Here is a 14,688-nt window from a genome sequence, read left to right as displayed (position 1 = left end):
GGTAACACTTTTGGGCACATGACATTTTTTGATCGCTTTTTATTCTGATTTTTGTGAGGCAGAATTAGCAAAAACCAGCTATTCATGAATTTCTTTTGGGGGAGGCGTTTATACCGTTCCGCAGTTGGTAAAATTGATAAAGCAGTTTTATTCTTCGGGTCAGTACGATTACAGCGACATCTCATTTATATCATTTTTTTTATGTTTTGGCGCTTTTATACGATAAAAACTATTTTATAGAAAAAATAATTATTTTTGCATCGCTTTATTCTGAGGACTATAACTTCTTTATTTTTTTGCTGATGTTGCTGTATGGCGGCTCGTTTTTTGCGGGACAAGATGACGCTTTCAGTGGTGCCATTGTTATTTATATCTGTCTTTTTGATCGCGTGTTATTCCACTTTTTGTTCGGCGGTATGATAATAAAGCGTTGTTTTTTGCTTCGTTTTTTTTTTTTTCTTACGGTGTTTACTGAAGGGGTTAACTAGTGGGCCAGTTTTATAGGTCGGGTCGTTACGGACATGGCGATACTAAATATGTGTACTTTTATTGTTTTGTTTTTTTTATTTAGATAAAGAAATGTATTTATATATATAAAAATAATATTTATTTTTTTTTCATTATTTAGGATTTTTTTTTTTTTTTTTACACACTTGTAAAAATTTTTTTTTACTTTGTCCCAGGGGGGGCAATACAGATCGGTGATCTGCCAGTTTGCACAGCACTCTGACAGATCACCGATCTGTCTCAGAGTGCTGCAGCGTTACCAAGTGCCTGCTTAAGCCACCTCCCTCCCTGCAGGACCCGGATCCGCGGCCATCTTGGATCTGGGATTTGCTGCAGGGAGGAAGGTAGGATACCCCCAGAGCAACGCGATCACATCGCGTTGCTGCAGGGGTCTCAGGGAAGCACGCAGGGAGCCCCCTCCCTGCGCGATGCTTCCCTGCACCGCCGGCACATCGCGATCATGTTTGATCGCGGTGTGCCGGGGGTTAATGTGCCGGGGGCGGTCCGTGACCGCTCCTAGCACATAGTGCCGGATGTCAGCTGCGATAAGCAGCTGACACCCGGCCGCGATCGGCCGCGCTCCCCCCGTGAGCGCGGCCGAACGCCTATGACGTACTATTCCGTCCTTGGGAAGTAAAGCCCACCTCACATGGACGGAATAGTACGTCTAATGGCAGAAAGGGGTTAATGGAGGGTAGGGGATCAAATACTTATATCTCACTGCAAAGTGCAAATAAATTTATATAATTTATAAAATGTGATTTTTTTTGGATTTTATTTTCGATATTCTATCTCTCAATGTTAAAAGTAACCTACCCTTAAAATTATAGACTGTTCATGTCTTTGTCAGTGGGCAAACTTAAAAAATCAGCAAGGAATCAAATAATTCTTTTCTTGATTGTTTGTGTACTTTTATTGTTTTTTTTATTATTATTATTAATATTCAAATATGTATTTATGTATTCAATAGCTTTTGATTTTTTTATTATTTTTGATTTTTAAAAAAAATATTTTTACAATTATTTAAAACAAATGTTTTCATTTTTTTTTACTTTATCCCACTATGGAACTATCATTTTTTGTGGGCTGATCGCTTCTACAGCATGTGGATGCAGCAGCATCCCCAGGCTGTATAAACTGTCAGCTCTGCACTGACAGGGAAAGTTGCTGATCATGCACTGCACATAATCAGCAAGTTTCCTAGCTCTGGTGACCCGGAAGTCGTCATGACGACATCGGGTCACCATAGCAATAATATGGACCCCGAGTCATGTTGCGGGGTCTCTGGTTCAAAAGCAGAGGGCCCTCTGCCAGCTCCCGGAATGCCGCAATCTCATTCGATCACAGCATTTTGGGGGTTAAAGTCCCGGGAGCAGTGCTGTCAGAATCAGCTGACACCCGACGGTGATCGCCCGCACAGCACAGCTTTTTATAGAATGGTATCCCAGAGAAAATGTTGATTCTGAAAGGAAGCTAAAGGTTTTCTGACAAATTTGTTAGGGTGTACTCATTTATGCTGAGCACTGTGTGTATATCCATTTATACATATGTGTGAATGTGTGAGTATGTGTCTGTGTGTGTGAATGTGTAAATATGTATATATTTGTACACACACACTTAATTGACAAAAATGTGATCCACCATTGTTGAAAGAAATGCTTTCCACACTGAATATCTAATGCATTGTGTTTTATCCCATTACGATTTCTTTTTAAACTTTGCATCTTGGCTCAGAAGAATTCCTATGATTTTTTTGCCACCAAGTGACTTTAAGCATGTGCCAGAATTTCAGTTATTATTTCTGAAAAGCTAAGAAACTGAGTGAATTGAACACAGACTTAAATTGCTGGCTTTACCCTTGGCAGATTTCAGGCACCTTTTGTACTGTTGTCATATAAATACAGTGGGAAGATACCAAAATAATAGATATTTCAAATAAATCAATAAAAAAAAAAACTTGCTTGGCATATTGAATGCGTGCAGAAAGCCAGGGTGACTCATGCTTCCTGTTCGTGAGAAAGGTACGATGCGTGATGAGATAATAATTAGTTATTTGTGATTGATGTGGGAAGGGGAATAGTGCTTCGCTTTATGTAAGGTTTCCTGCTACGGCTTTAAAAAGTGAAGTAAGAGTGACACTGCAGACAAGCGGATACTGTTATTTTCTAACAATTCAATGTTGTAATCTGAGGCTCTCAGTCCATCGTTGTTGGAAAGTTTCACCCAGCACCCAGATCACCACCACTTAAGGCGGCATCCACACTGTGTTCCTTATTGGGACCATATTACTTCATGGGTACATCGGCTGGAAGTTTAGCTCCTCTCATTTATTTCTCGGTTCAGCAAGGATTTCTCAGCTCTCATGACTTTTGTATTATAGTTAATAAATGTATTTCCCATAAAAAATGTCATGGAACATTTTCTTAGAATTCTTATTTGTTTCATTAACTCTTTTGGCAGCGTATGACTATATTGACAAGGTGGTCTTGTCAAGACAGTGGGTATGCAGCTGTCCATTTAATCATACATTTCCAATGAGAATAACAGATGAACAGCACATTTCATCCCTATACTTCCAATAAATAAATCACAGCTAAGGAATAATAAAAAAAAAAGTGCATTCCACTAAAAGCCATGCAGTGCCAACCAATTCATTGGCCAGCATCAATCTGATTTCCTCTTCAACTCTAAATCTGGCTTTTTGAGCATTGATGTCTTCAAGATTGAAGATGTTCTATAAGATAACCCTTGTTTAAAAACCACAAAACGCATGACAGGTGTCATAGGGGGAGCTTTCCTGCGCTGTCTGCCGAAACAGAACCTGCATTTCATGGTCAACATTTTTGGGGCTGCAGGTAAAATGTATGGGCTCTTGTGGCATATCTTGCGATAACAACTGATCAGCAGATTGCTTCCTTGACCTATGATGGAGAACACTGCGCTACATAAAAAAATAAGTCTATTTCTTGTAATATAACATTGAATATCTCCTTGGATCTTGTAGGAACGTTAATCAACTAAAACTCACACTGTTTAATGCTATTAATCAGCTAACTTGAAAATGCCACAACTTCAGAGACAAAATGAGAAATGTCAGCAATTAGATTGGATAATTTCCAAATTTCATTCATCTCTAAATTTAGCCTCGTGAACTTGGTTATATGCGGTGTAGATTTCAGGATTATTTGATGCGTCCATTTATGATGGTGGACTATCGCTGCTTTTTACCTCTCTTTCTTCACTGTGCGCAAGATATCAGGACTTCCCTATATCCCAGGTTTGACCATTTAGTGGGTGCAGATCAGTGCCACGTCCTGGATTATTAGTAACTGAGACTTAGAAAGTGTTTCCCAATGATTACCACGTCACCTACTTCCCAGGTAAAATCCACCCAGGCAGGATATCATAAGAGCTATAATTATGTGACTATAAAACAGAAATAACTGACACAGATATGTCCCCCACCCACCCCGACCTTATTACTGTAAGATCATTAACCAGTGCTGGCAAAAAAAATCTTTACATGTAAAATCCACGTCATGATTTTACTTCTTAAAAGTGCACACAATGCGGGAGATAACCGAAAACTGTCTAATAGCAAAACTGGCTTAATAAAATGTAAATATTAGTGACAAAATACTAACTGTAATGAAATATCCACAATAAAACACTTGAATGTTAATATTTTGTGACTTCGTTGAACTTATAAAGATTTTTTTTGCTGGCACTGTATGACTTAAATGCTTCCATGCAACAGACACATACATGTATACTGTAGATAGATTCATTGATAGTAGAAGCAAGGTTAAGATGAATCTAGTCACACTTGTTAGGCTTTCATGTTAAAGAAGCACAAAATAGCAGCAAATAGTCCAAGAATTATTTCATCTGCACCTATCCCCGCTCCCTGTTAATGTGCCTTCAAAAGAGCGATATGAAGAAATATGTATCCAGTTCTCTTCAATTGCATATTTCAGATGTCATGAATTTCCCTCCTTTCTGTATTATTTTTCTTTTAAATTCATGCAGGGATGTCTGATTCAGGCAGGCACAGTAGTAAGGTCATAATCATAACCCCTCGCCCTTCTTTCTGTGGCTCTATTGGCACTTCGAGGATAGTGAGAGTACTATTCCATACAGTGCTGTGAGTAGTCATTTTGATCACGTATAAGTAAGGAGCATGTGTTAAGGGAGATGCTTGCCTGTATTTCAAGGCAAGCATATTAGTCATACGTGAACAAGTAAGGTTTCGTCATTGCCTCTATAATGAAGCAGGAAGTTGGAAATGCATGTATCTACAACGTGACGGAATTGCAGCCTAATATAGAGCATTTCATTATTCCAGTGATATGGAAACCCATTTTTCTGGGAAGCGTTTTTTTTTTTATATTATTCTGTGAAAATTGAATCTAATTCTTTTGATAAAAGATCAGAATAATTACTATGACTACAGTAGTTCCACCAAAGCTACTGCAAACATTTCTGTTACACCTATGTACTTTATTATTGTTACTTTTGATTAGTACTTGCTACTATTAGTTTCTCTACTTCACATATTGTACTACTTAAAGTGTGTTTCCACGTCCAGTATTTGCTGCGGATTGGACATTGCGTACAGCGGCCAGATGTTACACCATGGTTGATAGGATTTTATGAAATCCCGTCTCCACTATGCGTTTAAAGATGCAGGTGGCAGACCTGCGTATACGCACGCATATTGCTCAGTCTCCACAAGATAAATAGCACTGTCCTATGTATAGGATGCAGTGAGTCCGCACGTGTTCAATGAACACATGCGGAATCACCACACGTACAAAAGCTGGCAGCGCTTTGGACAGAGTGGGTATCTGCTGCGTCCAAAGCGCTGCCTTTATGGAACGTGGAAACATAGCCTTATTGTACCGTGTATAGTGACTTTGCTTCTATTGCACTTGCTACACCCACAATTACTTCCTCTAACTGGTAGTACTACGGTAAATATATACTAGTGATATTACTTCTGCTACCAACACTTTTACTAGTATAACTAAATATTTACTAATGCTATTACTTTACCCTACAGCTATCACTAAATATATATTAATGCATTTACTTCTGCTAAAACTACTATTGCTAAATATATACTAATATTACTTTTCCAAGAACTATTACTTCTTCTAGAACTACTAGTACGAAATCTATACTAATGCTATTCCTTCTTCTACATCACTAGTACTAAATATATACCACACTAATGTTATAAATTCTACAACTACATTTACTACATATACTGTATAATAATGCTGTCACTTCTTCTATAACTACAATTACTAAATATATACCAATGCGAATACTTCTCCCAGAACTACTATTACCATGTATATTTCAGTGATATTACTTCTGCTACAACTATTACTAACTATCAACTAATGCTATCTCTCCTCCTACATCTCTAAAAGCCGGCAACTTGTAACTGGTATCAAAGAATAAGTATGTTAATAATGTATTATAGTCATTGACATGATACAGAATAACAGGGACCGTAGAAATTGGTTACACCTAATTAGCATAGATCATATAGGAAAGAAGTTGTAAGTAACCCCATCATCTTTGAAGTAAAACATAAACTTTATTAAATGAATCATAAAGAAATACACATACAAAACTAGCCAAAAATTGGTGCACATTCCAGATAGGTTAAGTATGGTAACTACATAGTGTATTACATTTGATCTGAAGATATAGCTATATTGAAATTATCATAAGGGTACTACACTCCAGCTCTGGTAATGTAATAGTTTTATCTGTTATTCTATGCCTTTTGGTTCTGTCTGTTCTTAGTATGACGCCTTAAATGGGGTTACATATGGAATATAGACCATTGTCTTTATTATTTCTTGGTGGTGTGTGAACATGATCATACAGACTTGTTCACTGTGCAAGTAGCCCATGTGTTCCTGTTTCCATAATTGTTCTCTTGTGTCTACAAGACTGGGGAGTTCCACCACTCCTCTTGGGCTATCTGCACAAAAGCTGTTCTACCCTGTATGCACACATGGATTTTTCCTCTCTGAACCCTGTTCACACAGGTTATATACAGATGATCAGGTTTTTAAATACATCAGATAGGGATTGCATACATTAGTCAGGACTGCTCTGATAAGGGTATACCGTGAAGATTGGTAGAGCAGCTTAGTATACATTTTTTGCAAAAAACGTATCAACCAAATACCCTGTTTTTTACATCTTTTACTAGCACTTGCGGATTACTGCAACATTTTTTCAAACTGAGTGTTTTTGGTTTTACTATTCTCTTTTGTGTCTTCATTGTCTTTATTGAATACTAGATGGTGGCCCGATTCTAACGCATCGGGTATTCTAGAATATGTATTTATGTATGTTTATAGCAGCCACGTAGTATATAGGAGCCATGTAGTATATAGCAGACAGATACTACGTGGTCTGTGCTATATACTATGTAGCTGCTATATACATACATATTGTAGAATACCCGATGCGTTAATACAGGCCACGCAATATATAACAGTGGCCACGCAGCATATAACAGAGCCACGTACTATATAACACAGCCCAGTATATAGCAGCCACGCAGTATATAACACTGGCCACGTAATATATAGCACAGCCCGCGCAGTATATAGCAGCCACGTAGTATATAACACTGGCCACGTAGTACAGAGCACGCAGTATAGAACATAGCCCACGTAGTATATAGCACAGCCACGTAGTATATAACACTGCCCACTGCCCTGGAGTGATGTGTGTGTAAACATTTTTCTACTGTTAGGCAACCATGTCTGTGATAGTACTGTGTCAAAAGCCGCTGTCTATATTCTTGCCCATATCTGTGGAGTACTTTGCCAAAAGCTGCTATATGTATTCTTTTAGGCTAGGGTCACATTGCGTTATGTGACCTCGTTTAACGGACTACATTACACCGCGGATAACGCGGTGTAATGTAGTCCGTTAACGCCGCCATTGATTGTAATGGCGAACGCATCGCTAGCGCACGCCCACATTGGGCGTGCACTAGCGATGTGCCGTCATTTGAGTGACGGACCGCGAACGCTACTTGCAGCGTTCGCGGTCCGTTCCTCACTAGAGCAGATTGGGGATCTGCGCTAGCGGGATCGGCTAACGCGATACCTTTTGGGACATTGCGTTAGCGCAGTCCGTAGCGCTATGCGCTAAACTGACTGCCCTAACGCAATGTGACCCTAGCCTAACCCATATCTCTGGGAGTAATGTCCTTTAAGCCACTGTGTGTACTCTGTAACCCTGCCTGTGGGGGTTACTGTGGGCCATTGTCTTGGTGTGAAATTTGTTATCAGCTTCTGTGGGGGAAATGTGGAAACATGCTCTGTGTGTGAAATTTGTAACTGGACTGCTGGGAGCAAGCCAAGTTTTTCATTGGCGGCATTTGGAATAAGCGCTGTTGGAGCAGACATTTCGGAGCTCTGGGGGTACTGTGCCCCATGATCTGTGGGTGAAATTTTTAACTGGACTGGAAGTAGCTAGCCGCAGTCTCTTTGAGGGCACTTTTAAAATTGTTATTCATTTACTTCCTATTTTACTGTGATTGTTATGGTGACAGAACCCTTTTGCCATTTCCCTATTCACATTTGTGTGCAGGGCAATTGACCTGCTCTTACCCCCATTTAGCTTCCTTTTGCAGCCTCCTAGCCCTGACTATAACCATTTTACAGCCATTTTAAAGCACCGAAGTTTAGGTCCCCATTGACTACTATTTGGTTCGGGACCAATCTTTTTAGGGTTCGCTCGTCTCTATGCAGGATGCCACATTTGAGATTAACTTTTGACTGTTTACTTTCTTACCAAATCTCTTTGGAAATTGACTGAATGCTGTAAAATTAGTATTTTGGGTATTGGATATGAGACTGCAAGCTAAGAATCCTTATTGCCTTAAGGAGGATATACTTTATAAATCACAATAAGGCTGCTGTCACACTAGCAGTATTTGGTCAGTATTTTACATCAGTATTTGTAACCCAAAACCAGGAGTGGATGATAAATGCAGAAGTGGTGAAGTTTTTCTGTTATACTTTTCCTCTAATTGTTCCACTCCTGGTTTTGGCTTACAAATACTGATGTAAAATACTGACCAAATACTGATAGTGTGATGGCAGCCTAAAATGGCTGCAAGTAAGATGAACACAGTCAAAGACAGGGATATTTTTTAAAGGGACACTGTCACCTGAATTTGGAGGGAACAATCTTCAGCCATGGAGACGGGGGTTTTTGGGTTTTTGATTCACCCTTTCCTTACCCGCTGGCTGCATGCTGGCTGCAATATTGGATTGAAGTTCATTCTCTGTCCTCCGTAGTACATGCCTGCACAGTGCAATCTTGCCTTCCGCAGGCGTGTGCTATGGAGGACAGAGAATGAACTTCAATCCAATATTGCAGCCAGCATGCAGCCAAAAACCCCAAAACCCCGCCTCCATGGCTGAAGATTGTTCCCTCCAAATCCAGGTGACAGTGTCCCTTTAAGACTCTAAGTAACAATGTGGATACCCTACTTGACATTTTTAGGATGACCATAATATCTTTCAGTATGCACTGAATTTCTTTTAGATGCTGATGCCAATTCATGTGACTTAACAAACTTGTGCTCTATTACAGGTGGTAGGCGATTTATTGGAGTTCTGCTTCTACACATTTAGGGAATCTCAGGCACTCAAAGTGGAGTTTCCTGCAATGCTTGTGGAAATCATTAGTGATCAACTACCAAAAGTGGAATCTGGGAACGCCAAGCCTTTATACTTTCATAGAAAGTAACTGGAAGAGTCTTACAGGAGAACTTTGCCTTAAGTTTCCTCTGATGTTCCATACCCAAGCTGGTTCCAAGAAATGACACTTTTCATTCAAAAACAAAGACAAACATGAAATGATAAAAATAAATCGCACTGTTTGGGCACAGAAGACATGCCAGGAATAAAGAGAGCTGCCGCCAGCACCCCAAGCGCTTGAAAATTACTCCTATTCCTATGGATAAAAAGCCATATCTAGTCAATAACTGATTCATTTTGATATTTTAACAATGAAATTTTAAAATATGCCATGGAGTTTCTGGTTTTGTTTGTTTTAATTGGGTTTATGGACTCAGAAAGACTTTTTAAAAGGTTATCCTTGGTTTGCACACAATGTGTTTGGTCATTATGGGGCATTAAATATTCTTTTCTTGTATCAAAAATAAAAATAAAAAGCTATTGTATAAAATATTAAGAAACATTTGATGTTGAATATCACTACGCATTTGTGGCATTAGTTGTCCCATCATGTTGCAGGATGCAGGCAGTGGCCATATTCTTTTATGTTTGCTGAAGAGTGATCATCGAAATGGGCACTCTGAGCAGTGCGCCCAGGCCGCAGTCCAGATGTCCTCTGCCGTATACGCATGCAGCAATTTTTCCACAAACCCTAACGTGTAATGTAGACATTTATTTAATTAAAAAGGAAGATAGAAAAATGCCCCCATCTGGATTTTCTAAGGGTTATATTGTGCTGGCTTAATGCAGTCTATGCTGTACTGTATATTGCTGTATATGTATAAATTGTGAAGGACATGGATCAAAAAATGTATGGTAATTTTGTAAATGAGGCAAACAATCTTTAATGACTACGGATGAATGGAAAGCATAGGAAAGTATTTTTGAAAGAATTCTATTTTGATGGAGAATATTTAAGTACTATCTTTGTCTAAATAAGGTAATTTTTTTTTTGTAAAGTGAAAATGTTTTGCATGGATTCTGAACTGTTTACAGTGTATTTAAGGAAGGGAAAGCTGTGCCTTTTTAGCATCATATCTAATTTACCATTTTGCAATATCTGTTTGTAAATAGACACACTTTAACCCCCTTTTTCAGTTATATTTAAGGTTTTCTACTTTTCTGTAAAAAGGAAAATGTTCTACTTTTTTGTGTACTGCTTGCAACAAATATTGGAGCACACTTTCTAGGAATCTTTCCTTTTTCCTTGTGAATTACACTATTTTAACCTCCAAGATGGAGTTACTGTAAGTATCTTGGAATTAGCTAAATCATAGGAAAGGCTTCCTGAGAAATTTACTGAACACAAAGCCTTCTTACGGGATTCCAGGGTCCCTTTTTTTTTAAGATATGCTTGTTTGAAGAGGAAACTACAATATCTCCATGCATCAGTTGTTAGGGATATGACAAAGCGAGGTGTGATGAGGCATGCCAAAAATTAACTTTCTTGAGTGCACTTTACTTGCTGTATGACATAATCCAAAATCCCCAAAACTACATTATCTAGAGTATACTGGGGCTCAATCAATAGTACTGGTTGCCATGCAAGTACTAGTGTAGACTTAGACTGGCACACCAGGGTTTCTGAGAATGATAAGTATTTTGTTAGAGAACAGATATATTTAAAAATAAAATCTACATTTTTAATATATGGCATTACCATATAGTATGGCTAAAGTTGCACTTACCAAATAATGTCAAGATCCTTAATAAAAAAAGCTTCCCCTGCTCACCCACAAGATTATATTTTTGGCAATAAAAGAAGTAAACTCGAGTAAAGTGAAAAAAGTGTGAAAATGGAGCAGTGGGTATATAAAGAGCGTTCGGTACTGACTATTGAGCTTTCATGGCTCAGATTTTTGCACGGTTCTGTGGGAATAATTCAAATACATAGTTAATAATAACAAATTTATGAAAAAGAGAATTTATCTTTAAAATATAGCTGACTTACTCGTTTTAACCTACCAACTCTTATAACCTTGACCCTCAATGATGAGAGTGCTAGTGTTCAAATACTTGCACATTTCTTTTTTGTTGCCTAATAGGCCAGGAATATGGCACTTTATATGCTTATTTTCCCTATAAGAGGAGATCATGAAGTGTGTGTAAATCTGGCCCAAGAAAGTCCCAGAAGAGAAGAGTCATTTTAAAAGATCCAGGATAGTGTAAAGATGCTGACTGGTGGCAACAGGGCAGCTCGTTCAGTCTTTTTTTTTTTTTATCCAATGGTTATTCGGTACACGACACAGGGAAGTGGGATACTGCCTGGCATCACTCTCTGAATACCAAGTGAGTAAAGTGCTGGCTCAGTAAGTGGTATTCTGTAGTAACAATGGGATCTTACAATGTTATCAAATGTTTTTGATGGAACATCTATACAATTTTACAGTTTTCTATTAACAAAATATTAGGATGTAAAAACGTTGTCATTGTGTCTTTGTGTTATCCTTAAATGACCATGCTTTGTTATGAGAATAAACAATTCTATAGTCATTTAACACTCTTTTCTAGATGATATGTTTCGCCTTCTTTATATGAATTACGATATGATACGATATACTTTATTGATCCCGAGGGAAATTGTGGATCTGATTATTCTTTTCTCCGTCCTAACCAGACTTACAGGCCTTACAGTGTGCTATTTCATTTATTACACTGTCAAGGTAGGTTTTATTTTAGAATTCATGAGGCCATATGCAACTGTTTAGTTACTGGTGCCCACATATTCATCTATTTCTTAGCCTCTGACTTGTGTATATTTAAGCATTAGTGTCGATCTCCTGTAATCCAAGACTGTAACAATTTGTAATTATTTAGATTTAACATTGGATAAAAAGTTTAACAGACAAATTTCATTCTATTCATTGATTAACATTTTGAGGTTTTGAAGAGATGTCCCCAAAGTCAAGCTGAGATGGGAGTCCAGCTGCTAAATCTACTAAAGGATCTACTACAATCATCTATTTCCGGATGAACTACCAAGCTTGTCATCAATTTTACCATAATTGCATTGACTGTAAGTGGATAATATTCTTATTGGGATTTTGGTGGCCCCTCCAGAATGCCTCATATTGCCTAATGAGTTGTCCCCTAAATAAAAACGCTCATCGTGTCCCACAGAAAAAGAAGGGGTATCTACAGCTGGGCATACATGAGATGGATGTCAGACAAATCTTTGTTCATCTTCCCCATACATGAGCACTCAACACAGTAAAACGTGCAACATAGAGGAAGGAGAAAGCATCTGCAAGACAAATCTGACAGGAGCATATCACTCCTAAATACAAAAGGATTAGACAATGACATTTCAACTGCCTTCTCTTTCCCTGCCCTGGCATCTGTTGGGTCAGAGCAAGGGTGCACAACTCCAGTCCTCAAATGCTACCAACAGCGCACGTTTTCAGGCTTTCTTTAATATTACACAGGTGATTATTTAACCGCTTCATGACCCCAGCTTTTTTCGGTTTTGCTTTTTCGTTTTTTGCTCCCCTCCTTCCCAGAGCCATAACTTTTTTATTTTTCCGTCAATATGGCCATGTGAGGGCTTATTTTTTGCGGGACAAGTTGTACTTTTGAACAACATCATTGGTTTTGGCATATCATGTAGTAGAAAACGGGAAAAAAAATTCCAAGTGCAGTAAAATTGCAAAATAAAGTGCAATCCCACACTTGTTTTTTGTTTGGCTTTTTTGCTAGGTTCACTAAATGCTAAAACTGACCTGCCGTTTCGATTCTACAGGTCATTACGAGTTCATAGGCACCAAACATGTCTAGGTTCTTTTTTTATGTAAGTGGTAAAACAAAATCCAAACTTTGCTAAAAAAAAAAAATGGTGCAATTTTCCAATACTTGTAGCGTCTCCATTTTTCATGATCTGGGGTTGGGTGGGGGCTTATTTTTGACGAGCTGATGTTTCTAATTGTACCATTTTGGTGCAGATACGTTCTTTAGATCACATTATTGTATTTTAATGCAATGTCGCGGTGACCAAAAAAACGTAGTTCTGGCGTTTCACTCTTTTTCTCGCTACACCAGTTAGCGATCAGGTTAATCCTTTTTTTTTGTATTGATCGGGCGATTCTGAATGCGGTGATACCAAATATGTGTTGGTTTGCTGCATAGATCGCTCCTATGTAGCTGAATTACAGGCTTGCTATGTGCGCCAACCACAGGGTGGCGCTCACAGCAATCCGGCATCAACAACCATAGAGGTCTTCAATAGACCTCTGGTTGTCATGCCGAAGCATCGCTGACCCCCGATCACGTGACACAGGTCAGCGATGCGCTCATTTCCGCCTCGATGGCCGGAAGCGCTAGTTAAATGCCGCTGTCAGGGGTTAATGACATGCACAGGTGAGGATTCCAGCAACTTGTGCAATGCTAAGGAAATCCTGAAAAAACGCACTGTTGGTGGCTCTTGAGGACTGGAGTTGAACAACCCTGGGTTAGAGTCAGGAGGCCTATTTACACATTAGGTGGTCAGAAGGTTCTACTGAAAATGACTGTTTCATACAACTTTCATCTAATGTGTATGGGGTCTATAACAGACTTCTGCTTAAGGCGCATATAGATCTAATGTCAGTGTGTAAACAAGCTGTGATCAATAATAAAGAAATAGAGCACATTTACTGGCTTGTTCATGCGGGCTAATGAAAACTGAGGGGAACAGAATATTCGTTAATATGATCGCCCAGTCTCCATACATCATCTTGTTGACGGTAGCACATTCCCTGTTTACAGAAAGCAATTTGCTGTGGATAACAATGATTTTTGTCAACATAAATTATCTGATCAACCGAAGAACAGCATTTTCTTCCATTGGGTGATCGTTATTATCTTGAAACTGGTCATTAATTGTGAACAAGTGTTGCAGTGAAATAGAAATGGCATGCAAAAGGTAGAAGCATTGAACCAAAATTTGAGCCACTGGCTTGAAATATTGCACCCTTCGAGATTTGATAAACATGTTGGATAACTTCCTCCTTGGCAAGTTACCGGTCATAAATCATACAAGATTTCTGGGCCACAACAACACCCATAGTGCTAAAAGAAAATCAGTCTCAACTGATTCTGGACTGTCTAAGGCTACTTTCACACTAGCGTTTTTGCAATACGTCGCAATGCGTCGTTTATGGGAAAAAACGCATCCTGCAAAGTTGTTTGCAGGATGCGTTTTTGCCCCATAGATTAACATTAGCGACGCATTGACACACGTCGCAACCGTCGTGCGACGGTTGTGCCGTGTTGTGGCGGACCGCCGGGAGCAAAAAAGTTACATGTAACGTTTTTTTGCTGCCGACGGACCGCTTTTTCTGACCGCGCATGCGCGGCCGGAACTCCGCCCCCACCTCCCCGCACCTTACAATGGGGCAGCAGATGCGCAGGAAAAATG

At 39.0% G+C, this 14,688-nt stretch overlaps 1 protein-coding gene across 2 annotated transcripts in view; it reads left to right on the top strand.

Moving 5' to 3' along the window:
• The window catches only part of NR3C2 (nuclear receptor subfamily 3 group C member 2), a 423,462-nt gene extending 411,663 nt beyond the window's left edge, over positions 1 to 11,799 (top strand). For both annotated transcript variants that reach the window (XM_069744049.1, XM_069744048.1), the window contains exon 9: positions 9,151 to 11,799. In XM_069744049.1, the coding sequence (XP_069600150.1) occupies positions 9,151 to 9,306 (156 nt within the window). In that variant the 3' untranslated portion in view covers positions 9,307 to 11,799. The remainder of the gene's footprint in view (positions 1 to 9,150) is intronic.
• The last annotated feature ends 2,889 nt before the right edge of the window (positions 11,800 to 14,688 follow it).

The sequence above is a fragment of the Ranitomeya imitator genome, chromosome 1 (genome assembly GCF_032444005.1).
Source record: "Ranitomeya imitator isolate aRanImi1 chromosome 1, aRanImi1.pri, whole genome shotgun sequence".
NCBI classification, from domain to species: domain Eukaryota; kingdom Metazoa; phylum Chordata; class Amphibia; order Anura; family Dendrobatidae; genus Ranitomeya; species Ranitomeya imitator.
The sequence above is the reverse complement of the archived record's forward strand: the minus strand, read 5'-3'. Positions and strand labels throughout refer to the sequence as shown.